The sequence below is a fragment of the Pinus tabuliformis genome, chromosome 3_2, assembly GCF_031772625.1.
Source record: "Pinus tabuliformis cultivar Carrire ecotype Pingquan chromosome 3_2, CPIR1, whole genome shotgun sequence".
Classification (NCBI taxonomy): Eukaryota; Viridiplantae; Streptophyta; class Pinopsida; order Pinales; family Pinaceae; genus Pinus; species Pinus tabuliformis.
In genome coordinates, this window is record NC_142302.1 from 69040060 (window position 1) to 69067075 (window position 27016).

Here is a 27016-nt window from a genome sequence, read left to right on the forward strand (position 1 = left end):
TTATCATGAGACATTGAAATGTGAATTAAGATTTCACTTTGAAGTTTGAACTTTAAACTTTTAAAGTACGAACTAGATTATGAAACTTTCAAATTCAAGCTCTCGAATCTCACCTTGTATTTGTTTGTTGCGAAGTCGTAGATTGTAATGGACAAATACAAGGTCATTCAATCGGTTGCGCTTCTTAGAATGTATTTTCTCAAACATGCTCCAGTTGCGTTCACAACCTGAAGCACTGCATGCTTGGTTTAAGATTCGAATGGCAAATCTCTTCAAATCTGGTGTATCACTACCAAAGTTTTGCCACCAAAGACCTAGCAAGTGGTAAGGGTTTGTGAGTAGAAGACTAGAAGTACCAAATTAATAAATAGTAAAAACTTAAAAAGAAAAGAAAATTTAATAAAACATTTAACATACAAAATAAAGTTTAAACAAATTTAATGAATTGATGAAGCCTTCAAGCTGGGTACCTGGCAACATCTTTGACCTTTGTCTTATAGCACTGGTATAGGCAAACAATTTAGATGGTGCCCTATAATCTTGTAGTTGGGAAAAGACACGACTTTGTTGTTCTGGATCAGGGAAGCACCTTTCCAAGCATGTCATAAGTCCTCTGCCAACCTCCCCATCCTCATTAAATTTGCTCTTATCATAAAAATATTGTGGGTTTAAGAAGTACCCAGCAGCATGTAAGGGGGAATGCAATTGCCTATCCCAACGTGCATCTATAATGTCCCAAAGAGGCATATACTTTGTCTCATCATCCCCATATCTTCTTTTGATGGCCTCCTTTGCGAGATCCATCGCCTCATAAATGTAACCCATAGCGGGTTTGTCACCATCAACCATCCTGAAAGTTCAAGCATTCAAATTTAAAGAAATATGAAACATTGTAAATAAAAAGAAGCTTGAAATGAAATTTAAAAAATGAAAAAGTTAAAAGACTAAAAGTACCTGAGAACTCTAACAAGGGACTCCGTCACAGCAATAATCTCTTCAGCATCTTTCCAGAAGCCATCATTAAACACAAGTGCAGCAATTTCGATGCCTTCAGGGGTCTTGGAATGTTTAGATCCCATCCACTCAGGTCCCAAGAACATCCTCTTCAGATTTATCTTTTGCTCAACCACAGATTGCAAAGATATGAAATTTGTTGCAAATCTAGTCACTGCAGGTCGAACAATTTCTTTACCTTCAGTGTATATTCTCATAGTGTTTAGGACAATAGTGTGGTTGTATAGGTATTTGGTTATGGATTTTGCCTTCTCCACAACCTCATGTATCCAATGAAGCTTACCAATGTCCTCAAGCATTAAATCTATGCAATGGGCAGCACAAGAGGTCCAAAAAATAGTGGGGTGCCTCATCTAAAAAAGTCTACCAGCAGCCATATAATTCGCTGCATTATCGGTGACAATTTGTACAACATTTTCTTCTCCCACTTCTTGAACGACTTCCTCCATCATTTCACAGATAAGTTGGGCAGTCTTAACCTTATCTGAAGCATCCACTGACTTGAGAAACATTGTGCCTGCGGGACAAGATACAAGGAAATTTATTAAAGTTCTATTCCTCTGATCTGTCCATCCATCACTCATGATGGTGCACCCTGTTTCTACCCATGATGAACGAAACTCAGCTAGCACAAGCATGACATCTTCAACACTCTCTAACAACATATCTGTCCTAAGGCTCTCTGATGTAGGGGCTTTGAACCCTGGACCTGCAGCAGCAATTGAATCAATCATAGCTTGCCAATAAGGACTTCTGGCACAGTGGAAAGGTATGTCAGAATAGTACCAAAAGTTAGCAATGGCCTTCCTTCCCTGACTATGGATATTTTTTTTCCAACCAGTGCCATCCAAGGTAGGTTGGGAACCGGGTTTTGTGCGGGGAGCAAAAAAGGTGTTTATGTTTCCACCTCCAGTGTTGAAGGAAGGAGTTGAAGGACTGGCATGGCTTTGAGTTTGACTTGGCCTTGGAGGCATGTGTGGAAAACTTGGGAACGACATTGAGGATTCAACAGATTGAGGTGACATGGGGCTAGTGGCAGAAAAGGTATCAACTCCAACATTTCCTATTTCAGCATTTTGCTTTGCTTTCTTGGCATTATGTTGCTCTAACATATCAAGGGCCAAGGCTGCTTGGTATTGGACATTCTCGTCAACGTTGCCGCAAATACCTATATCATGGCCAGGTATTTTTGCAAGGTGGAACTTGAATCTATAAATGCCTCCACTGCATTCCTTTTTGCAAAATTTACAAAGGAGCAAGGATTTTCCGGGAATCTTGTCACAATAAGCCCAAGCAAAGTCCCGCTCTCTCGGCATTGTTGTTGCTTTGAACTTGTGTTTAATTTGTGGCTTCTGTTAAGATTTGGAGTCTGGCTTCTATTTAATTTGTGGCTCCTGTGAAAGACAACAAAAAATCAAATTTAAAAATTATCCAAAAATTTAAAATATGCTAGAAATTTAAAAAATTAAATGAAGACAGATGTCAGTGAACATAATACATATAGAAATGTTGCCTTTCAAATTTCAATAAAACCAGAAAACATGCAGGCAGCAGAACCCTGGTTTTATTCAATGGAGCACAACAGAGCTCTGAGGTTGGTCATGACTCATAAGCTTTCAAAAGGGCCTAACACCCCAGATCTGAAACTATTATTCTAAGGATTATCACATCTGAAATTTAATAACAAAGGGCCTGAAATAAATATTTTTTCTTGTCTGGTCGTGGGCTTTAAAAGATTGATGATGATCTATCTTGGCAGTGAGGGTTTTTAAAGTCTGGTGCAAGTCTTAATTTTTAAAGGATACCCTTCAGCTCAGGTACCTAATCCTCCAGCTGCATCCACATGTGCTTCTTGGACCAACTTCCAAGTTCCAATCACTTTTATTTTCTTATTTTTAATGGCACTCCCTTCTACTAGGGGCATTAGGAGGCATTGGGAATCTAAAACTGATTGAAGAATAAAACCAATTGAATTAAGAACCCCTCTTTTTCCTTTCTGCTGGACCAATGCCATCAATTTGGTCTGCCCCCAAAAGAAAACACAGGGATTGATGCTGCCAGTTCCTGCCATCAGGTAACGTCCAAAGAAAATTACAGCATATCCAAGTGTTGTTACCTTTGGGCAGCCATCTCTCTATCATAAGGCACATACAGTTTTGGAAGAAATTAGACTAATCACCCATACCTCTAACTTTGACATATGGACAAAACACTCATATCTATAACTCTGACATCTATAGTTAGACCTATAACCCTTGCATATCCACCATTTACTAATTCCAACCACTCCATGTTACCAAATCACATAAAACGCTAAGCCGAGGCATCAAGCACCACACCTAATCAAAACAGAGGATTTAGTCAAAGTTGCCAATCCCTACAAAAAAAAGAAAGCATATGCTTCTATTGGGAAAGCATTTATGCCTTGGAGCTGTAGATTACTTATGTCAAATTACACATTTGTAATTTACGTCACATATGCTTCTATTGGGAAAGCATTTATGCCTTGGAGCTGTAGATTACTTATGTCAAATTACACATTTGTAATTTACGTCGCAATATGCTCGGCAAGCGTTGTATATCTCTCCAGTTTGCAACATTGTAGATTACATATGTCGAATATGATTTGAGAAATGCATGGAGCTTGGTTAGTGTAAATAAAACCCGAGCTTAGACAGGTTTCAGTACATTATACGTGATTACTTGGCCTGAATCAAACCTGAGCTTAGACCCATTTCAATACTTCATACGTGGTTAGACAGGTTTCGTAGTGTTTCGAAAGGTGCACAGGTCCAGAGTTTTCTGTTTTTGTTTTTGACGAGTAAGACGCGGTTCATGACAGGAGGCGTAACCAATCACAATGGCAATAAAAGGCTTGATATAGGAAACCCGAAACAGTCCTTTGAAGCTCGCTGAACAAAAGATAAGTGCTAAGTTGCTAACTGCTACCTCTTTGTTACGTCAAGGCTGGCCGCTGAAGGCTCACGCAGGCTCTGCGGCTTCGAATGCTGCTCTGTGGCGCTGCGGTGTCGAGTCTGTCGACTGAAGACTGCGGACTCGGGAGTCGGGACTGTGAATCACCAGAATATCCTTGCCGCGCAACAGCAAACCAATGAAACAGCGCATCAGTATCACCGTTAAACCGTTCACGACGCACGTTATAAACGCGTCAGTCACAAACCGGAACCGAAAACCCTATGCAAAATTGGCGGGACTCGCCAAAAAAACGCAGAGTCGCGTAAATCGCAGGAATCGCGAGTCAAACTCGCGTTGACCACGAGTTAAACTCGGTCAACGCGAGTTGACTCGCAGAGTTTCAAGTCGGAACTTTTTGCCGCCGAGCCGATTCATACTCGCGATTAATCGCCAGAATCGGCGATTCCTGTTTCACTGGCTGTAAGGCTTGTGATGGTGACTTCCCAAATAGAAAGGAAGTCTAGATCCTCCTCTGATTTTGAGAGGGAGTAAAGCACTCTCCTTGTATAGGAGCAAGGTTCTATTCTTGACGTCCTCTTTGGTTGAGAGGGAGTGATGTTGGACATCACATGTGCATTCTCTTCTTCAGGTGATGAAGAGAGAATGGCGGAGGATTGGATAAGCATCTGTAGCTCCCTTGAGGATAAAACATCTAAGAAAGGAGAGGTACCGACACTCTTTGAGGATGTGACAAGTATCCAAGAGAAGAGTGGTCGAAGAGCACTGATATTTTTTGAGGACTCAGGATCGAAGATCCAAGATAAGAATAATCGTAAAAGGACATACCTTGTAGACAACCTGTTAAAATTGGCAACTAGGGCCAAATTCCATTTTGGACAACTCATTTGATGGAGGTGATGATCACATTGAATTCCTTTTTTTGAAAGGACCAAAATTGACCTAACGATCATCAAATTTGGACAAGCAGAAATGTGTTTTTGAATTTATGCCGACACGTGTAAATTGTCAAGGTCGGCCACATCATCATGTAGGCTCATGAAGCCCAAGACATGTTATTTCATCCTCAACGACTTGTATAAATACAAGTGACCTCTCACCTCATTTGGCATCATCATCACTCACACATTCTTCTCTCTCCTCTCATTGGTTTGTACAACTATTGGGCATATTCTTTCTCTCACACATGTGGCAAGGAGGATGAATTTCAGACAAAATTACAGGGCCAAAAATTTCAGAAGTTGATTGAAGTTTGACTAGTGTTGACCAAAGATTGTTTGACCAAGTTTGATTGTGATTTTGGAGGGTTTGACTTTGTTTGACCAGGCCACATTGATTGGCACAAAAATCAAGATTTTTTTGCGTTGTTTGACCTGCGTTGACCACAAGGTTGACTTCATATTGACCAAGTTTGACCTCAAATTTTATGACTGTTTTGGGCTGACTTTGACCACTGCTGGAGGCCGAGTTTGATTGCCTTTGACTGAGCTTCAAAGGGGAAGTTTTGCTACTGCGTCGACTGTCTTTGACTTTTTGGCTGGTGCTGAATTTCACTGTAGATTTGACAGGGCTGTTTTGACTTTGATTTGGCAAGTCAATTTTGACTTTTTGTACTCTCTTTGTTGAACATTTGATATAATACTAAGAAGAATTGATCAAAGGGTTTTCCTCATCTTGGGGTTTTTCCTTGGCATCCGCCAAATCTGGTGTCCTCTTGTCTTCGCTTGTCTTCTGCGTTTTATTATTCATGTTCTATCTATAGTTACTATCAATGTGATTTATGATTGTTATTGGAAAACTAAATTGGAAATTGTCATTGGGCAGCTAAAGGACCTTGAAGTAATTGTGCTAAGCATATAACATACCATTTTTAACTAAAATTAACATGGTATCAGAGCATAGGTGAAGACAAAGCCCAAGCAACAGAGAGAAAAACAATCACTAAGAAAGATCTGTTGGAAAAACTATTGGACAAGCCTCAATGGCTTCTACGTCTTACCTCAAAATTTTGGATAAGCTCAAAGACAAATCAAACTATCATGCGTGGAAGATGACTTTGGACTTGGCTTTGGAAGAGCATGCTGCAATGGACTATGTGCAGGGAAAAGTGGTGGAGCCTCCTTCAAATGCACCTGCTGCTGTGAAGACGAAGTATAAGAAAGGATACCTGGTTTCGATGAATTATTGGCTCGATGCACTCAAGAGGAGACGAGGATGATGGAGAGAGACAAGCCCTCAAATGGAAATGAACCTACTGCTTTCTCCGCTCATGCAAAGAGGAAAAATAATGTTGGTCCAAGGAGATAGGGTCAAGGATTCAACAAGGGATTCAAAGAAGGAAGAAAATGAAGGTGCTACAATTGTAACAGGTTCGACCACTATGCTAGAGAGTGTCCTCACAAGAAGAATACTCCAAGGGATGACGACAACAACAACAACAATTTCAAAGGCAATGACAATCAAAGGAACAACAGGTTCAACAATAAAGGAAAGAGGAATGCTTCCACTGCTTTATATGGAAATGGTCGACCTCCCAAAAGGACGAGAAATTCTAGGTATGAGGAAAGTAATGTTGTAGAAAAACGAAAGGAGTTTTATCTTATTTCTGCTCTATTTACTACCTCTCCTCTAGATACTTTGGATCATTGGTTGATTGATAGTGGAACCTCAAGGCACTTCACTGGGTACAAGGAGGCCCTCTCAAATTTGGTTGAAAAAAAGACTAATTTGGAGATCATACTTGGAGATAATGCCACCTACCCAGTGAAAGGGATAAGGTATTGTCACTCTTCACTTGAACCAAGGTCAAACCATTCATCTACAAGAAAACAGGGAAGAAAATCAAACAGGGAAGAAAATCAAGATATTGAGGACCGACAATGGCACTGAATATGAATCAAATGAATTCAATGACTTTTGCAGAGAAGCTGGCATTAAGAGGGAGACAACTGTCCCATACACTCCTAAGCAAAATGGAGTTGCTGAGAGGAAGAACCGAACAATCATGGAAGCCACCTGTGCCATGCTCCATGATTAAGGTCTACCAAAGTTCTTATGGGGAGAAGCTGCCAACACTGCTATGTATGTTCAAAATAGGAGCCCGCATCAAGCATTGGATTCCAAGACACCTAAAGAAGTTTTCAATGGTAAGAAACCTGATGTTTCTCATTTAAGAATATTTGGTTGTCCCATGTATTTTCATGTGCCTAAAGAGAAAAGAAACAAGTTGGAAGCATCTGGGAAGAAAGGTACATTTGTTGGCTACAGTGAAAATTCAAAGGCATATAGAATCTATGTGCCTGGTCAAAGAGATGTGGAAGTAAGCCATGATGTCACCTTTGATGAAGACACTGCCCTTGGGAAAGCCAAAGATTTCCCTATCCCAAGGAAGGACAATGATGATGCTGTGGAAAAACAAGATGAACCTTCGACAGATGAGCCTATGCTCAATGTTGAAGGCATGATGGATCCCATTGATCCACCTCAAGAAAAAGACCTTTGTGGCTCAAAGATACTCTCGAAGATGCTAAAAAACATATTGCTCCAAGAGGGACATTTTGCAAAAGTAAGAAGCCGAACAGGTATCAAGGGTACTTAGCTATTATGAGTACTATTGTTCAAACTGAGCCATGTACGTTCGAAGAAGTCGTAAAGCACCAAGTCTGGAAGGACGCGATGAATGAGGAATATGAATCTATCATGAAGAATGATATCTAGGAAGTGGTGCCTAGACCTAAGGACAAGTCTGTATTCACGTCAAAATGGCTATACAAAATTAAACACGGAGTGATGGGAGTGCTGAAAAATATAAGGCCAGGTTCATTGCTTGAGGCTTCTCTCAAAAAGGAGTGGACTATGACGAGATATTTGCACTTGTTGCTCGATATACCACTATCCGACCTATTATTTCTCTCGCTGCCCCTCAAGGATGGAGCTTACATCAAATGGATGTTAAGACTGCTTTCTTGCATGGTTCGCTTAAGGAGGAAGTCTACTTGGAACAACCTCAGGGGTTTGAAGTACAAGATAGAAGGACACATGTATGCAGGTTGAAGAAAGCCCTCTATGGGTTGAAACAAGCCCCTAGGGCTTGGTATGAGATGATTGATAGCTACCTTATGAAGTTGGGATCTATAAGGAGCGATCCTGATCCTAAGGTTGAAAAGGACATGCCTCTCATTTTGGTCCTTTATGTTGATGATCTCCTTTTGACAGGTGTCGACCTTCTCATTTATCAATGCAAGAGGGAGTTGACTTTCGAGTTTGAGATGAAAGACCTAGGATTGATGCACTACTTCCTAGGTTTGGAGGCCTGGTAAAAGCAAGGCGAGATTTTCCTTTCTCAAGGAAAATACATTGTGAAGTTGCTAGAGAGGTGGGATGGTCGATTGCAAGTCTGTTTCTACTTTGATGGAACTCAACTTCAAGAAGCTATGTGGAAGTGCTGCTGGGCTTGAATTGGCAAACCCTTCCTAGTATCGACAACTTGTGGGGGCCTAATGTTCTTGGTAAACTCCTATCCGAACATATACTTCGTTGTGAATATGTTGAATCAATTTATGGTTGAGCCTCATCACCTACATTGGATTGTTGCTAAGAATCTCTTAAGATATCTCTGTGGCACAATCAACTATGGGCTGAGATACACTGCTGGGAATTTGAGGCTATATGGATATAATAATGATGACTGGGCTGGTAGTGTGGTGGATCGTAAAATTAAGTCTGGATGTTTCTTCTCATTGGGGTCTGCTTCAATTTCTTGGATGAGCAGGAAGCAGAAATCGGTTGCTCTAAGCACCGCCAAGGTCGAATACATTTCAGCTAGTATGGTCTGTTGTGACACTGTTTGGTGGAGGGATCTCTTCAGTGGGCTATTTGAGCACGTGTTGGATACCACCGTGATCTTTTGCGATAACCAGAGTGGGATTTGCCTTTCAGAGAATCCCATGTTCCATGACTGCTCCAAGCAAATTGCTATCGGGTACCACTTTATCCTGGATATGGTACATTGGGGAGCAATAAGGCTCCAACACATCAGGATTGATGAGTAGGTCGTAGATATCCTCACGAAGCCCTTGGGGAAGGTCAAATTCTTAACCTTCCGAGAGAGACTTGGAGTCATGCAAAGACCCTCCCAAGAGGGTCTAGCTTGAGTTGGACATTGAGCTCTGGGAGCTCTTGGGGGCTTGGGGTACTTCTTGGAGCTTTGAGCGACCATAGGGTGAGTGGTTCACCTTCCCCTATTGGTGCGATGTATACAGGGTGAGTGGTTCACCTTCCCCTGTGATAACCCATGATGGTTGACATGTGTGTAGGGTGAGTGGTTCACCTTCCCCTACAATTGACATATGCATAGGATGCATGGTTCACCTTCTCCTATGGCATATGAGCAGGATGAGTGGTTCACCTTCCCGCAGATGCCCCAACATACATCCTACCCATGTAGTCCAGGACTCATGGGAAGTACCTCTCATCTAGCCAATGAGTTGGGAAAAGTGGATAGGGACCATAACACTACCGATGGACGCATCGTGTACTGCCGTACTCCCTATGTCTAGGATGCATGGTGTTCAACCACTTGATCTGGGATCAAGTTTAATTGAGGTTCTACCTTTGGACTGGCTTTTGTCAGTGGAGAGTGGTAAGGTCTTGTGACTCACTCTCGATCGATTCTTCTTCATTATTCATATCAATGTTTAGCAGAGCAGAGATGAGATACAAATATGGTTCATGATGTCAGGATGATCGATGATGATGGATGGATTGACAGATGAAATTCTCCCTAGTTGAGAGGGAGTGTTAAAATTGACAACTAGGGCCAAATTCCACCTTGGGATAGCTCTCTTGATGGAAATGACAATTGCATTAGATTCCTCTTTTCGGGAGGACCAAGATTGATATAAAGATCATCTCATTTGGACAAGAAGAATTATGATTTTGAATTTATGCCCACTCATGTACAATTTGTTCAGGTCGGCCACATCATCATGTAGGCTCATGAAGCCCAATAGACATGACTCTTCACCCTCATTGACTTGTATAAATACAAGTGTCCTCCCACCTCATTTGGCATCTTCATCTCTCACACATTCTCTCTCCTTCCCTCATTGGTTCGTACATCATTGGGCATTCTCTCTCTCCCACGTGTGGCACAAGGAGAACAAAATTATAGGGCGGAAAATCACAAAAATTCTGCAGTTTGACCTGTGTTGACCAACGTTGACCATGACCTTCCAAGCATCATTTGACTTAGATTTTTTTGGGTTTATTTTTGTCTCAGTAGGCTGCTTATTTTGGCACAGAAATCGAGGCATTCTGAGCACTTTGACACTTTGACCGTAGACCAAAATTGAAGGTTGACCGCAAATTTCAGACAACAGTTTGACCAAGTTTGACCATTGACTTTGTCACTATTTTGGGCTGACTCTGGCCTCTTGATCAAGCTGAGTTTGACTGGGGAAGATTGAGCTATTTTGAGGACATTCTATTGCTGCTTTGACCAGCGTTGACTTTTCTGGTTAGGGTTGAAGTTTGACTGCAGAAATTTACAGGGCTATTTTGACTTTGAATTGGCAAGTCAAATTGACTTTTGTACTCTCTCTGGTGAACATTTGATATAATAATAAGATGATTCAATCAAAGGGTTTTCCCCACATTGGAGTTTTTTCCTGACATCCGCCAAATTTGGTGTCCTCTTATCTTGGCTTGTCTTTTGCATTTTGTTTCATGTTCTATCTGCTTTTACTGTCAATGTGATTATTGTGATTGCTATTGGAAATTGGAAATTGTTATTGGGCTGCTAAGGAACATTGAAGTAAATTGTGCTAAGCATAGAACATACCATTGTTAACTAAAATTAACAAATCAAGAGCACCAGGCCCTATATGTGCCTTTGTGTTGGTGGTGTTGATTGTTGAACTCCTTTGTGATGGCCTTAGCAAAAATGTACCCTTCACTCAAGTCAAAATCATTGATTAGGCATGATAAGCTTTCTCTACCATACTATAAGGCTTGGATTAGGCTGTTTTGATCAAAATTGGGCAATGTTGACTAGTATCGCTAGAGAATCAAAGTAGAGGCAAAGGATAGACAAGAGGAGAGGAATCTGGATTCGAGATGGTTGATGCTCGAATAATTAATCATTGATGTACAATGGATGCCATTTCTATCTTGATTTATGTACAAATATGCATGTTTTCATATCTTCTACAACTAATTTGGTATTTTGGATGTTTTTTTAATATATGTGCCTTTGTGTTGGTGGTGTTGATTGTTGAACTCCTTTGTGATGGCCTTAGCAAAACTGTACCCTTCACTCAAGTCAAAATCATTGATTAGGCATGATAAGCTTTCTCTACCATACTATAAGGCTTGGATTAGGTTGTTTTGATCAAAATTGGGCAATGTTGACCAGTATCGCTAGAGAATCAAAGTAGAGGCAAAGGATAGACAAGAGGAGAGGAATCTAGATTCGAGATGGTTGATGCTCGAATAATTAATCATTGATGTACAATGGATGCCATTTATATCTTGATTTATGTACAAATATGCATGTTTTCATATCTTCTACAACTAATTTGGTATTTTGGATGTTTTTTTAATATAAATGCAAATATATATATATATATATATATATATATATATATATATAAATGTTTTTGAGACGCTTCACTTCCTAGATTTGTGGAAAATGACGCTTTCTACACTTTGCTTCCAAAAACGTCCTCACTTCTTCCTTGCTTCATGCAACATTGCTCCCATATTGGGATAATTACCCACCTGAGAAAATTACAGTTACAACATATTTGATTTAGCTGATTAGGCCATAGATCTATCCTTGATCCCCTTCGCTGATCTGGATCTCCTAAGCTGCACTTTTCCACTTTTCTTAGACTTGGTACACTAGAATGGAAGGCCTCCTCTTACCATTGAGATGCCTTTGTCAATGTTTTGTATTGATATATGATGTGTCTTTCTCCTCTCCTTAGCTTTCCTCTTATAAGTTTACATTGAGCTAAATCCTTATCCGTAATCTACAAAGTGATTAACAATTGGGAATAGATCTCGCTTCACTTGAGATCAATGGTTGAGATTAAAACATGATCACTAAAGTAAATATTTTACTTTTCTTAAGTTTCTTTCGCTCAATATCCAACATAATTAATTATGTCATTTTCCTAAGTTAGTCTTAGGCTAAGTTACAATAACAACTTAATCATACTCGAGCAAGTGCCTTGTAATGCTCCCGAGGGATTAATTAGCCCAAGGGACGAAGTAGCCTATCGATCCCCGTAGGCTATAGTCCTTGATAAAGGGGAAAAACCCAAAATACCCAAGGTTGGGCAAGTTTTGGGGTAGCTGGGGAAAAAAAGCCCAAAGTGGGGGCTTGGTGTGAACATCACTCAATTAATTAAAGAGAAAACCCCCCTCATGGAAATCTATAAATACAAGAGGCTTAGAAGCACTTGAGGCATCAGTGGAGTGGATCATTTTATCTCTGTTCTTCTTTGAGCCTAAGGCTCTGAGGGTTTAAGACCTCTTTTTGGACTAGTTTCGGTGGAGGTGATTGCGCCCTACCTAGTCTCCTCTCTTCTAATTTCAGTGGTGAAAGATTCCACCCTAATTAGATTTATTTCCTCTTTCTACTATTTTTTGGCACACGGATTCCTCTAAGGAGTAGCAAATCAAATCAAGGTTCCTGAAGTTGGATGAAATGTTAGGTCCCTATAATACTAGTGTAGCCCCCTTATTGTTATCGCTATGCCCATGTTGCCCCGATATTGTTATTGTTGTGCCTCATAGAAGTGCACTATTGTTATTGTTGTGCTCTTACATTATTATTGTTATGTAAGCTTTGATTATATTGTGACCCCTTAGACTCCTATATATACAAAGGAGGTCTTATCATTTGTATCATCAAAGAATTGTTCATTTATGTGATGTAAAGGAGGTTGCCCCCTCGAAGAAGCCAATTTTCAAGTCGTTGATCTATCTTTTCTTTTGTTTGTGATTTGGGTGCATAACATTTGGTATCAGAGCTTTGGATTCTAGGGTTTCACTGCTTCAAATATGACATCTTGGCATTTTCGCTATAATTTTTTTTCTACGAGGTTTCAGACGCTGAAATTTCGACCACGTGGAGCCGAATTCTTGGTGAATTTCATGTAGAAATTTGAAATCTTTGGTCGCTATATTTTAAGAGATATGGTCCGAAGAAGTTAGGGTTTTTGTAGGCTCCAGAATTCAGTCTCAAACAAGTGACCTAGGGAAAATCCTCATAATTTTGTCTACAAGTATCGAATTTGAATTTTGTAAAAAGTGACTGAAAGTGCATGAACTGTAGGTTTTCGTGTATCATTTTCAAGGCCGAAGGTTGAAACAGTGACACATGGCATTCCGTAGAAGTTCTCTCTATGGAACCAGTTCATAATCAGGTCATCGTGGGAGATTGTGCATAACTTTATCTTGAAGAATCCAATCTCGATCTGACTTGTGGCATTGGAAAGAAGACTCAGAGGGCTACCGTAGGATGGAATTTCAGACCTTGGAGAGTCAGAATTATAGAGATGCAATAGTTTCAATATCGAGCTCCTAAAAAGCAAGAAAAATGTGTATTTTTTATTTTTATTTTTATTTTGCACAACTTTTGTTTGAAAAAACAGCTTGAAGCGATTCAAAGGGCATAATGAAGCATAGATATTGTTATTTGATTCCAAAATGCTTCGAAACAAAAAAAATGTATACACCTAGTAAACAATTAGAAAGCTCTACTATGACGCATGAAGAAGAGGAAGAATTGCAACATGATATATCAAAATTACGAGACCAAGTGCAACAAATTTCGCTCTCACAAAGAGTAACCAAAAATGAATTGGAAGCTAAGATGGATGGTATAGAAGCAAAAATGAAAGACAACATTGAAGATTTGAAGAATGGTTTAGAAATAGACATGGAAGGTTTGACAAAGTTGTTACAAGAAATGCTTCCTAGTGGTGACAAGGTACTCCATGAAAATTAGGATGAGGACAAAATGAATATGAAATATGATTTCAGAGACTCTATCATTGAGTTTAAGACCCACCACATTCCAAATATAGATATGAGGAAATTTGATGGTAAGGATCTGGTAACATGGATACTATAAATGAAGCAATTCTTTGATCTACATGATGTACTGCACACACAAAAGGTACACATTGCATCTTTATATTTAGAACAAAATCAGTTTGTTTGGTATAGATGACTTTGTTCTCATAAATGAATTGTTACTTGGACAATTTTGCGGAAGAATTGATATCACATTATGAGGATACAAAGAGAAATACCTTCTTTAGCCAATTGATAAGTCTCAAACAAAAGTGTTGAATGGCAGAGCACATTGAGGACTTCCAAAGATTGAATATCGAGATAAATGATATTCCAAAAGAAAATATGATTGATGTTTTCATAGGGACTTTAAAGGATAACATCCAACATGAGGTTCGCCTTTGGGAACTTGATTCATTGGAGAAGACATTCAAGATGGCAAGAAAAGTTGAAAGCAAAATTATGGCAACAAGGAAGTCTATTAGTCACAACTATAAAGATGGAAGTGTTGTTGCTCCTAGCCTCCCACAACCTACAAGGTTGACACGACAACAATTGGAGGAAAAAAGAGCAAAAATGCTTTGTTACGGTTGTGATGACAAATACACTAAGGGTCATAAGTGTGCCAAAGAGAAATTATTTTACATAGATTGTGAAGAGAAGGAAGAAAATGAACTAGAAACATCAAAAGAAGAGGATATACACCAAGAACCAACCCCAAAGAAAGAAGAAATGAATCCGAACATATCTTGTAATGCATTTGCAGGGATTATCACTCCTCAAACTCTCAAGATAGAAGGATTTATCAAGAAGAAAAAGGTAATAGTGCTGATCGATTTTGGTAGTACCCACAATTTTATTCATTGTAAGATTGCCAAGGTATTGAATTGCTTTCTATATCCAGCACAAGAGTGTCAAGTGATGGTTGCAAATGGAGGAACTATATATTGCTCAGGGAAGTGTCATAATATCAATTTAACCATGGGGGAATATGTATTGAATAGTCAAATGCTTTCCATTTCAATGGGTGGTGATGATGTTGTTTTTGGGGACTATAACTTTTATTTTTCAAGAACCCTTCTTGAAATTTTCATGGGAAGGAAAGGAAATTGAATTAAGGGGCATCACAGGGAAATCGAGGAAGATAATCAGTGGTAATGGCATGACAAAGCTTTTGAAGAAAGAAGAACGTGACATAGTTGCTCAATTATGCTCACTAGATGTTCAAACATCGAAATCATCTATTTCTCCAGATCTCCAAAGAATCATGGACAATCATTCCAAAGTATTTGAGACTGCCAAAGGCTTCCCACCTATTCGTGATCATGATCATGCTATTCACTTAATCCTAGGAAGCATTCCTCCAAACATCAGACCTTATAGATATCCCTATGCCCAAAAGAGTGAAATTGAACGTATGGTTGCAGAAATTTTAGAGGCAGGTATCATTCAACATAGCCATGTTCTTTCTCTACTCGAGTAGTATTGGTACACAAGGAGGATGGATCATGACGTATGTGTCTAGAGTATAGGGAGCTCAACAAGCTCACTATTAAAGATAAATTTCCCATTCTTGTCATTGATGAATTGTTGGATGAATTACATGGAGAAATTTACTTTGCCAAGATGGAACTTGGTTCAAGATATCATCAAATTAGAATGAAGTCTAAAGATATTCTGAAAACAACATTCAGAACTCATGAAGGTCATTATGAATTTTTGGCCATGCCTTTTGGCCTTACTAATGCACCTTCCACATTTCAAGCTTTGATGAATACCATTTTCAAACCCTTCTTTAAAAAATTTGTGTTAGTATTTTTTGATGATAAACTAATCTACAATAAGTCTTGAAGGATCATGTTCAACATGTTGATAGGGTACTCAAACTAGTGGAGGAGAAACAATTGTATGCAAAAACCTCCAAATGTTTCTTTGGGGTACAAAAGGTGGAATATTTGGGTCATATTGTATCTCATGAGGGCGTTAAGGTAGATGCTAACAAAATTAAAGCCATCAAGGAATGGAAAATTTCCACAACCCTAAAGCATCTTTGAGGATTTCTCGGGTTGACAAGGTATTATCGCAAATTTGTTAAGAATTATGGGAAAATAGTAGCACTTTTAACAACATTATTGAAGAAAGATGCATTTTTTGGACTCTAGAAGAAACTAAGTCCTTTGAACATCTTAAAGAGGCAATGTGCCAAGCTCCAGTTTTAGCTACTCTAGACTTCACAAAAACCTTTATGGTGGAATGTGATGCCTTAGGAAATGGAATTGGTGTTGTTTTAATGCAAGAAGGAAGACCCATTGCTTTTGAAATTCGTCCAATCAAGGGAAAGTATTTACACAAACCTATTTATGAGAAGGAAATGTTGGCAATACTACATGCCCTGAAGCAATGGCGCCCTTACCTAATGGGAAGACACTTCAAGGTAAAAATGGATCATGATAGTCTTAAATACTTTTTGGAACAAAGATTATCTTCAAAAGAGCAGCAAAAATGGGTCACTAAGATGTTGGGTTATGACTTTGAAATCATCTACAAAAAAGGGAAGCAAAATGTTGTTGCAGATGCACTCTCAAGAAGGGATGAGGATGTGGAAGCATTGCTCTATGCCATTTCGATTATCCAACCTGATTGGATAACTAAAGCAAGGGAGGAATGGAAGAATGACAAAGAGGTGTGGACACTCATTCAAAAGTTGCAACAAGATCCCAATACATCAAATACATTTATCTGGAAAAATGACTCATTATGGTACAAAGATCACTTATATCTATGTAAGAATTCTTAACTCAAACAAAAGATTCTTTTAGAATTGCACACCTCTCCTTTAGTTGGGCACTCAGGATTTTTGAAAACATACCATAGGGTCAAGGAGTTTTTTTGGGATGGCCTTAAATCTAATATTCAAAGTTTGTGGCAGAATGTTTGGTTTGCCAACAAAATAAAGTTGAAACAATCAAGACCCCCGGTTTGTTACAACCTTTAGTCGTTCCAAGTCAGCGTTTGGAGGAGGTTTCAATGGATTTTATCACAGGTTTACCCAAGTTCGAAGGAAACAGTGTCATCATGGCGGTAGTTGATAGACTTACCAATTATGCACACTTTTGTGCATTATCCCATCCTTTTAAATCCAGTACAGCTGTTATTGCATGTATGGATACAATTCAAAAGCTACATGGAAACACAAAGATTATTATAAGTGACAAAGATCCCATTTTCATTGGAAATTTTTGGATGAAATTATTTTCTTGTCTTGCTACTCAATTAGCTCATAGCTCATCATATCATCCCCAATTTGACAGACAAACTGAGATAGTGAACAAATGTTTGAAAGGATATCTTCGTTGCTTTGTATCTGATAAACAAACACAATGGGTCAAGTGGTTACCTCTGGTTGAATGGTGGTATAACACTACTTTCCATACTGCAACAAAAATGACCCCATTTGGCACTTTATTGATATCATCCAACGTCCATCACATCATATTTAAGAAAAAGTTCTAAGGTTCAAGCAGTGGAAGATCACATCAGCATCAACAACAAGTTCTCCAACTCTTAAAGGATAACTTCACTCTAGCGCAAAATCAAATGAAACAACAAGCATATCAACATTGCAGTGAAAGAAGTTTTGACGTAGGTGACTGGGTATTTTTACGGCTACAACCATACAAACAAATGTCCCTCAAGCAAGCTAAGAAGGATAATAAATTATCACCCAAGTACTATGGTCCTTACAAGGTGTTGCAAAAGATTAGTACTATGGCATACAAATTGGAGCTTCCTGCATCTTCTTGAGTACACCCAGTTTTCCATGTTTCATGCTTAAAGAAGGTTATTGGTGACAAGATCCCAGTTCAAACAATATTGCCAAAACTTAACAAGGAAAGAAAAATCATATTGGAGCTTGAAGCAGTCACGAAAACAAGAACCCGACAGCTACGAAATCGATCAATTTCAGAGTATCTCATTAAGTGGAAGAACTTACCCGCTGAAGATTCCACATGGGAGGATGAGAATTTTATACAGAAGCATCCGAAACTACTCAAGCGTTGAGGACAACACTTTTGTGAAGGAGGGGCATGTTAGGTCCCTATAGTACTAGTGTAGCCCCCTTATTGTTATTGTTGTGCCGCATAGAAGCCCACTATTGTTATTGTTGTGCTCTTACATTATTATTGTTATGAGGCTTTGATTATATTGTGATCCCTTAGACTCCTATATATAGAAAGGAGGTCTTATCGTTTGTATCATCCAAGAATTGTTCATTTATGTGATGTAAAGGAGGTTACCCCGTCGAAGAGGCTAATTTTCAAGTTGTGGATCTATCTTTTCTTCTGTTTGTGATCTGGTTGCATACCATGAAATCTCTGAGGTTAATTCATGATCGGTTTGAGGTTCTGAGTCAACAAGATAAACCTAAGGAAGGAGTAATTATTGGAAGTAGGTTGAGCCCTCTGGAAGCTTAAACATCACCTTTTTGAGATAGTTAACTCTTCTCCTGAAGTAATCGAGTTCATTATAGCATAGGCTGGGATCTGAGGCACTGAAACCATCTAGGGTTGGTAATCCGAGCTCTTTGAGGCAGACATTTTCCCTTGAGCAATTATAGTTCTACTTGGTGAGAAAGAAGGAAGTGTTTCTCTAGTGTTTTCGTTGTTCAATAGGCCCTTTTCAGGAACAACAAAACCAAATCTGCGAGTGAGTTTTCTGCAATCAATTTTGAGTGGTAGAACAATGTGTTAATTTCCCTAAGACAATGGCACTGCAACAAAAAACTGTATTGAATTGGTTAATAGACGGCGATGGTAGTTTTGAAACCCCCGAGTCCCTGTCCCAATTAACGAGTTGTATCAAAAGAACATTATTGTTAATTAGTTGAAGCTGTGAGTCATTTAAGGAGGCACGCAACCATTTTTGAAATCTAGTCGATTACTACAACTTGAGTCGTGTAGTGTAAGTCAAGGCAGTTGTGGCCTACAGTTGGTTCGATACCAGATGTGAAGAACGATATCACTGCAGGAAATGTCATGATCACTCAGGTCAGCTAGGGCATTCACACTAGGCATTTCATCCCAATCAAGACTCTCTGTGACTGGTCAAAGATCAGTTAACGCACAGTCAACAATCTTGGCTAGGGCATCCAGCAAGGCTTACTGTGACATCTGTCAAGGCATTTCGACCATATGCAGACCCTCTCGTGTGGCTGGACAATGATTTTCCCTACAACATCTAGTTAGGGTTTGTATAGCACGAGTTTTAATCTCTGATTTTACCCACAGTGAATTATTATTACAGGCACTGCGATGTTTCCAGATCTTAGTTCACTTAGTATAATCACAGTAGAAGTATTTGGTGAACTGGGTACTGATCTTGAAATCAGGATGATTTTTTTAATGGTTAAAAGAATCTACTATTATGAAATAATTATATGGTTGCTAGTGGTATTTATTACTGGGAAATCTTGTGCTTGTTGAATAAATGAATACTGCTGTTGAATTATTGTAACCCATAGTCAAGAATAACAACCCTCGGGCAAAAATCTACCTAGAATATTACAATGGTATCAATGCTGGCTCTCCTGCTAGCTTGGAGGTTGTTCGAAGATGGGACAGTTGGAAGTATTTTTTGCTGAGAAGTATGTAGAGTCTCGGAGGAAGCTATTGTCTGGAAGAGCAACAAGCAAAAACTATAAAAAAATGCAATGTTGGAACATAATGGCCCTTAAAGAATTTAGATAAGTTGGATAGAAAGGCTGCAACACCTAATGAAAATGAAGAGGATCAATCTCTTGAACCTGATGATAAGAGCACACAACAAAAAGCAGGTATAAGGAAATGGAATGATTTTTGGGCTAGCTGCAAGAAAAAAATCAAGTGATACTGATGGTGAGCCCAAAACAGAAAAACAAAGTACAAAAGAAGTTGAAGCAAGGATAAAGGCATACCGGGAAAAGTGGTCATGGCTATATCCTCCTAAACAGAATAAAAATCCTAAAGACGAAACCATACCTAGTGGTAATGGTGCTGAAAGAAAACAACAGAATGGTCATCTCAAGGAAGGGGACACTCATTCTGATAGCAACGTCATTCAAATTTCAGATATGCCTGGTATAAAGGAAGGTAAAGGCAGTAGTGTCTGCAAGGACTCTCCAGACACCTCTTGCAGTGGTTTGTCACTGTATAGCTCAATCTTAGTGGTAGCAAGCACAAAGACATCAGATAGTGATACTGACATTTCCACTAAGAGTATTACAGGGTCTACTATGAATTTGTCAGAGGAAGATCTATAGGTTGCAGTGGGTGTTGGTCGTGATATGGAACCATATAATATTTTATTAGATGAAGAAATAGATGAGCAACCTGGTGACCAACATGCTATTAATGACAAGTCAGAGGGAGCTAATAGTATTGATGGCAAGTCAAAGGTTGTTGGTGGTGTTGATGACAAGAATCAGATTTTTGAGGAAATTGAGTCGCATGGAGGACCAGGAAAAATCAAGCTCAAAACCCTTGGACACACCTACAGAAACTGCTACTACATTTGTGGCTTCTGTTCAGGGAGAGCTTGTTTTGTCGGTTGAAGGTATTGGCATTTCTTTAGCTGCATTTGCAGGCACTTCAAATTATGGTGATCCTAAGAACTATAGTCTTGGAGCTTCTTTTGAAAAAGGACTACAACTGATGTCAGGACCACTCTATCTGGAGACAACAGGGACCATATTGTAGCACTGATTAATGGGGAATTTTCTCTAGACACAAGATTCAATGATGCAAATGGTGAACTTGACACTGATATAGAAAGTATGGCCCGTAGGACAGAATCCTTTCCATACCAAGCCATAGGAACTAATGTCATTGCAAAGGATAATATTAGTGGTGAAAAGCCTGTAAATGAAAGCTTACCTTTGTAGACGGATTGTACACCTATTGAAGTGCATGAAGTGTCATATTTTGATTTGGAATTGCATTCTACTAATGAATTACATACTAATACCGGATCTACTTCAGCTTACAGACTGCCTTTGGGTGCTGTAACTGCTACTAGAAGTGACAAGAGTGCAACTATTCCTCTGCATCCAGACTTGTAACTATTTGTTGAATTTCTGTGACGTGGATCACTAACTTCTGAAATTCTCACTGCTCAAGAATTGCTGGATGTGCACAGGATGAGGTTACTTGAGAAGGTTTTAAGATTTGTATGGCATGGCTTTTGTGTTTTTATTTTTGCCGGTGCTAGGACCTTTTCGACTCTCTTAAAAACAAATTCTGGAACAACACTAAAGCATATTCATCATTCTCTTAACTATTGGAGGCTAAAATTTTGAACCAAAAGAGTTTCACTGGGGTACTACAAGCAGTTTTGGGCACATACACACATCCAAATTATTGTATACTGTGGTATGGTTCGACCTTTTATTAGGGCAGACTCCTGTGTATAATTTGAGCAAGTCCGATCTATATCCAAGGAGTGTTTTAAGTTACAAGCAGTGTGAAAAATTGCTTCAATAAGTTGTGACTTATGTTGTAAACCATGTGGCTCTATAACTTGTGATATTTCGGCCTAGTGTGGATACTGAAGCAGTTGCAGTGGTATGTCTCTTATTTTTCCTTGATGTCTCTTGCTATGGATGAATGCTTGAAGTCCTGTGGTCTTGTTGTTTATGAAATGTTTGTCCTGTGAGCTTTCCTATGACTACTTGGCCCTCTACCACAAGGTTTCGACCTTCATGCTCTCTGTTGATTTGGACAACACTTAGTCATCTCAGTAAAGCCTTTCAATACTAACCAGATCTAAAGAATAAGGTTGCACTAGTGTGGAAAGAAGCCTCGTGTGTCATCTCTTGTTGTGTATGCACAGATCTCAAGGTTGGTTGGCATTGGCAAGGTTGTTGGTTTGAAGTTCTTGATAAGCTTACTAGCTAGGGTTTACAAGAATAAGGGCCTGTAATCATTGTTACAACATCAACTTGAAGAGCATTAGTCAAAGGAAGCTACTGAGGCATAGGCATAGCACCTTCAGGGTGGCAATCTCTACAGTTTGTTAAAGTTCTGACACTCTTATATCAAAGACATTAGAGGTACAAGAATCCATATTTAATTTACAAGTCACATAATTTTGAAGAAGTCTGGTTTGAACAACATTGAAAGTTTCATTGTTGAAGTCTCACTGAATTAGAAGTATAATTGATCAGTTGTATGGGTTTCTCATTGTCACTGTAGAAGAAGTATACTGTAACAACTAGTCTGACAATTGAAGAAGTCTACAGAAAAGATTTCACTGTCATGTCAATTTTGCAACAGCCAAAATAAGTCCATATCATTGTACAACAGTTTGAAGATCATCTATTAAGGGCTTCATTGTTATATCTTTCACAGACGTATGGTTTTGTATTTGGGTCATTATCCCTGGTACGAGAGCCGAGTTGTTTATTCAATTATCATTTTTAGGGCAGTTGGGTGGTGCAAGGCAGGTGATTGAGGTCACCTTCAGGTTGAAGACTGTAAACACTTCAGGGTGGCAGGGTGGTGCTAGGGCAAGTCGAAGCTTGCAAGGGTGTTGGAGCATCCTACCAGTAGAAACTGATAAAACTAGGGCGTTGGAGCGTCCTTCCAGTTGGAGATGGTAAATAGAATGCTTTTCTAGAGTACTGGGGAATTGGGGCTTCCCTTTCAGTTGGAGCTAAATTATATTATGTACTCATAAAATTATTAGAAAAGCTTTCGGTGGCTTTTCTCCCAAAAGGGTTTCCACCTAAAAATCTTTGGTGCACTGATTCTTTTATGTGTTGATGTTTTATGCTCATTGTTGATGCTCCAAAAATTTATAAATACTAATTATAATAAGAAATACTTATTCACGCCCCTTTCAGTGTTTTCACCACACTGGGTACTGATCTTGAAATCAGAATGATTTTTTTAATAGTTGAAAGAATCTACTCTTATGAAAGAATAATATGGTTGCTAGTGGTATTTATCACTGGGAAATCTTATGCCATTGCAATGCTGTCCTGTTGAATAAATGAATATTGTTGTTGAATTATTGTAACCCTAGTCATGAATAACAACCTTAGGGAAAAAATATCCCTAGAATATTACATGTCCTAAGGAAACTTTCTGCAAGTTCTACTTGCCTAGAGTCCCTTAGACACTTAAGCCCGTGTAGAAGTACTTGCTCGAGCTACAAACATCAACACTTGTCATTGTGCTAAATTGTAAGCACATAGAAGATGCACCCACTGTCACCTTAGCACACTCTCCTTTCACTTTATGCCAACTTCTAGGGGGTGGGGGGATCCCAATTTGTACACAATTTACTAATGATCTTAGATGACTAGTGCCCATAAACACTTACTATGATAAAGGTTATGAGTTAAAATGACAACAAATGCCTAGTGTGGCATATAACAATGTTCCACCGAGTTTCCAGGATGGGGAAATGCGGGAGTGGACATATGCACAAGGGGGCGTATATAAGCAACCCCAAAATGTAGGGAATTTTCAGGGAAACAGGGGTACATCAGAGTCATAAAAATTGTAAATTATTAAAAATTTAATACATAAAAATAAAAAAATAAAATCTGAAAAATATATCAGTAACTAAATAAAAAATCTTAATAATTATGAAATGTACATCTAAAGACTAAATATGTTCATCATTACATATTAGACTATTATCATTAATGAATTATCATTTGACATTTCTGCATTGTAAATCTAAAAATAGATTCCTAAATTGAATTCATCATTTGACATCATGCAATGTTCCATCTAAATTCATCATTTGGCATGATGCAAGGTACATCTAAATTAAATTAATAAATTCATCGTTTGACAATTGAAATTATGCAATCCACATCAAATTTTCAAAAATGATAAAAAGTAAATTCATCATATGACAATGATAATGACATTATGTTGAAGTCTAAAATAGCCATAGAATACTAAACTGAAAATAAACATAGAAGGCATTGAGCAATGAAATACTAGTAAATTTCTCAAAAAGTACTAAATAGTATTAATAGATACTAAGTTTTAAGTTTTAATATACTTTAAGTTTTTTAATTTTTTTTTAAGTTTTAAATTTTAATATAATATAATTTATTTATTTAAAATAAATAAATTAAGTTTTAACAAGTTTTAAGTTTTAATATAGTTTCATTTTTTTAATGTTTTATAAAAATTATTAGACAAAAAAATGGCGTCTCCCTTGCGTCCCCCCTGCAAAGTAGTTGCGTTCATCGCTAGAAAAATGTCCACCCGAAGTTTCCCAAAAAGGGGATGTGGAGGAAACGTTTCCCCAGGAGTTTCCCCGTCCCCAGAGCGTGGGGGAGTGCCGGGGTGCATCCCCCACCCTGGGGGACGCGTCCCCATGGAACACTGGTATATAGTATGCTGCAATAGAAAATATAAACCAGAAAGGAAAAATCACTCAAAACACTGAAATAAAGGTTACCTTGAATCCTGAGATGAGGGAAAGGCACAAAACTCAAGTGAGGTGATTGATCTTTGATTGCCACCTGACTTGTGACCTGATTGGGACAAACGTGTTGTTTCCCTACACTTCCAGATCTGCAAAATAATGCAGAAAAAACAAATTTGGAGTGTCTTTAAAGCAATCTAGGAGTGTGGAAACACACTAGAATGATGGATCCTTGGGAGTTTGAGCTAGCGGAGTGAGATAGGAGTGAAAATACAGTCCAACAAAGAATAATATGCAAGAAAACAGTAAATTACAACAATCTAATCGAAACTTGGATGAATTTGGGGGTCCAATCCCCAAGGGGTTAAAAATAGAAAGTGCCTTAATGAAGATGAAACCTTTTGCATCATTGATGGCAACTATAAATGCTTCTAAATATTAAATATATGCAATGAAATTTCTTCAGAAATATAACTAGGGCTTTGAAGAGATTAGAAATAACCTTTCATGAAACCCTAGGTTAGGGGCCTCACCAATCTTGGAAGATGTTGCTGTAAATAAAATTCTGATTCGTGAAAAGACTTTCAGACCCCTCAAACTGATGTTAGATAAACCTTTAAACAAATAAATAAGAGGGTTGTTTTATTTGGGCTTTTAAATATTCAATATTCCCCTTTGTAGACAATAAATGAAAGTTATTCCATGGATTACTTTTTATTTTTAATGGTTAGATTCCTTGAAAGAGACGGCTAGTTGCATGTTGCATGCAAGGTCCCTTCCTTCCAAATTGTGGGATGAAGCAATCAACTGCACTTTGTACATACAAAACAGATCTCCTCACAAATTTGTTTTAGGAAAAGCACCTTTTAAGCATGGAGTGGCATGCAACCATAAGTCATACATTTCCGCATTTTTGGACCTTGTGCATGTGTTTGAAATTCAAATGTTCTATGCCGTAACAATCACTTATTAGATAAGCAATTGTAGATAAAACATAAATCAAATGCACAATAGAAGACAACCAAGAACAAAATGAGACAAAGAATTTAGGTCCAATGACCAGGGAAAAACCCAACCAGATTCTTCTATTAGAAATCAATTGTTCAGCAGAGATACATAGTACAATGAGAGATCAAGAGAATGAGTAAGTTCACCCAAATCTGAACAAGCTGTAGCAAGAAGATCACTTTTAGCAACAACATATGCACACACTGAATCAACCTTCCCTTTAACAGAATCAACACTGAAACACTGAAGCATTGTGTCAACCTTGGATCACCAAGTTCTGCTCTTACTCTTCAAGTCTCTCTCTCTCACAATCTTCTTCAACTCTCTCCAACTCTATCTCAAGTTCGAATTCTTCTTTCACAATGCACAAGTACTGAGGGGAGAAAGAATGAGGCACATATATATAGGAGGAGCAACGAATCCATGCCATAAAGGAGTAATAACTTGCATGCCAAGAGGAGTGTAACTCATGCCATTAAGAAGGTATGCATGCCTTTGTAACTTATGCTTTTAAGAGAGAGTGTAACATATGCATTAAAGAGTACGTAAGCAGAGTCTTGTATGACATACTTTTATTTAGTGTAAGAGAGTGTAAGAGAACATTATTGAGAGCCATGACTGAGTGACTTGAATTTCTTTTTAATAATAATAATAATAATATTGATGATTGATTCGAAATTGAACTATTAGGATTGATTGATAATTAGAAGGGATTTTCCATCAACAATACTTGATTACCAATTGATGCAAGGTGATTTACTATCTTGAGACTTTCTAATTTTAGACTTTCTATTTTTAGAAATTCTTTTTTCAAAAATTCATCCCTGAGCTGCCAAATTTTCAACACTCCCTCTCAGCTAGGGAGGAATTTATTTCTGCAACAAAAGATCTTTGCTTTCTCTGCTCATCTCTGTTCATCTCTGCTTTGTATCATCTGGAACAATGATGTCTCACTCTAATGAAGAAGAATCATCATAGGGGAGCTTCGACTACCACCCTATATCCACGAACAATAGGGGAGATTAATCTATCACCCTATATTCACTTGGGGGGATTGCCACTTGCCAACATATGACAAGGATCTCGCACAACCAAGTCTCATCTCTGCTTGGGGGGATAACCCTCTTGTTAAGGATCTTGCACAACCAAGTCACATCTCTGCTTGGGGGGATAACCCACTTGTCAAGGATCTCGCACAACCAAATCACATCTTTGCTTGGGGGGATAACCCACTTGACAAGTATCTCGCACAACCAAGTCACATCTTTGCTTGGAGGGATAACCCACTTGTCAAGGATCTCACACAATCAAGTCATATCTTTGCTTGGGGGGATAACTCACTTGTCAAGGATCTCACACAACTAAGTCATATCTCTGCTTTGGGGGATAACCCACTTGACAAGGATCTCGCACAACCAAGTGTCATCATTGCTTGGGGGGATCGACTTGTCAACACATGACAAGGATCTCGCACAACCTAGTCTCATCTCTTCTTGGCGGGATCCACTTGTCAATACATGACAAAGATCTTGCACAACCAAGACTC

At 38.6% G+C, this 27016-nt stretch overlaps 2 protein-coding genes across 2 annotated transcripts in view; one reads left to right on the forward strand and one right to left on the reverse strand.

Moving 5' to 3' along the window:
- Positions 1-27016, forward strand: part of LOC149179878 (signal peptide peptidase-like 1) — a 73489-nt gene that overhangs the window by 33690 nt on the left and 12783 nt on the right. The gene's annotated exons all lie outside the window — the stretch shown is intronic.
- LOC149179879 (uncharacterized) lies at positions 409-1358 on the reverse strand. Its single transcript, XM_089417952.1, has 2 exons — positions 955-1358; positions 409-850 (listed from the first exon to the last, which is right to left on the reverse strand). Exons 1-2 carry the CDS (start codon positions 1311-1313, stop codon positions 409-411), a joined length of 801 nt encoding a protein of 266 aa, XP_089274078.1. The 5' UTR covers positions 1314-1358.

What these genes read in the sequence shown, in the direction of transcription:
- LOC149179879 (XM_089417952.1), bottom strand. Translation starts at nt 1,313, where the DNA reads ATGCTTGAGGACATTGGTAAGCTTCATTGGATACATGAGGTTGTGGAG. An exon ending in TCCCTTGTTAGAGTTCTCAG is followed by an intron (nt 851 to 954) that starts GTACTTTTAGTC and finishes TTGAACTTTCAG; the next exon opens with GATGGTTGATGGTGACAAAC.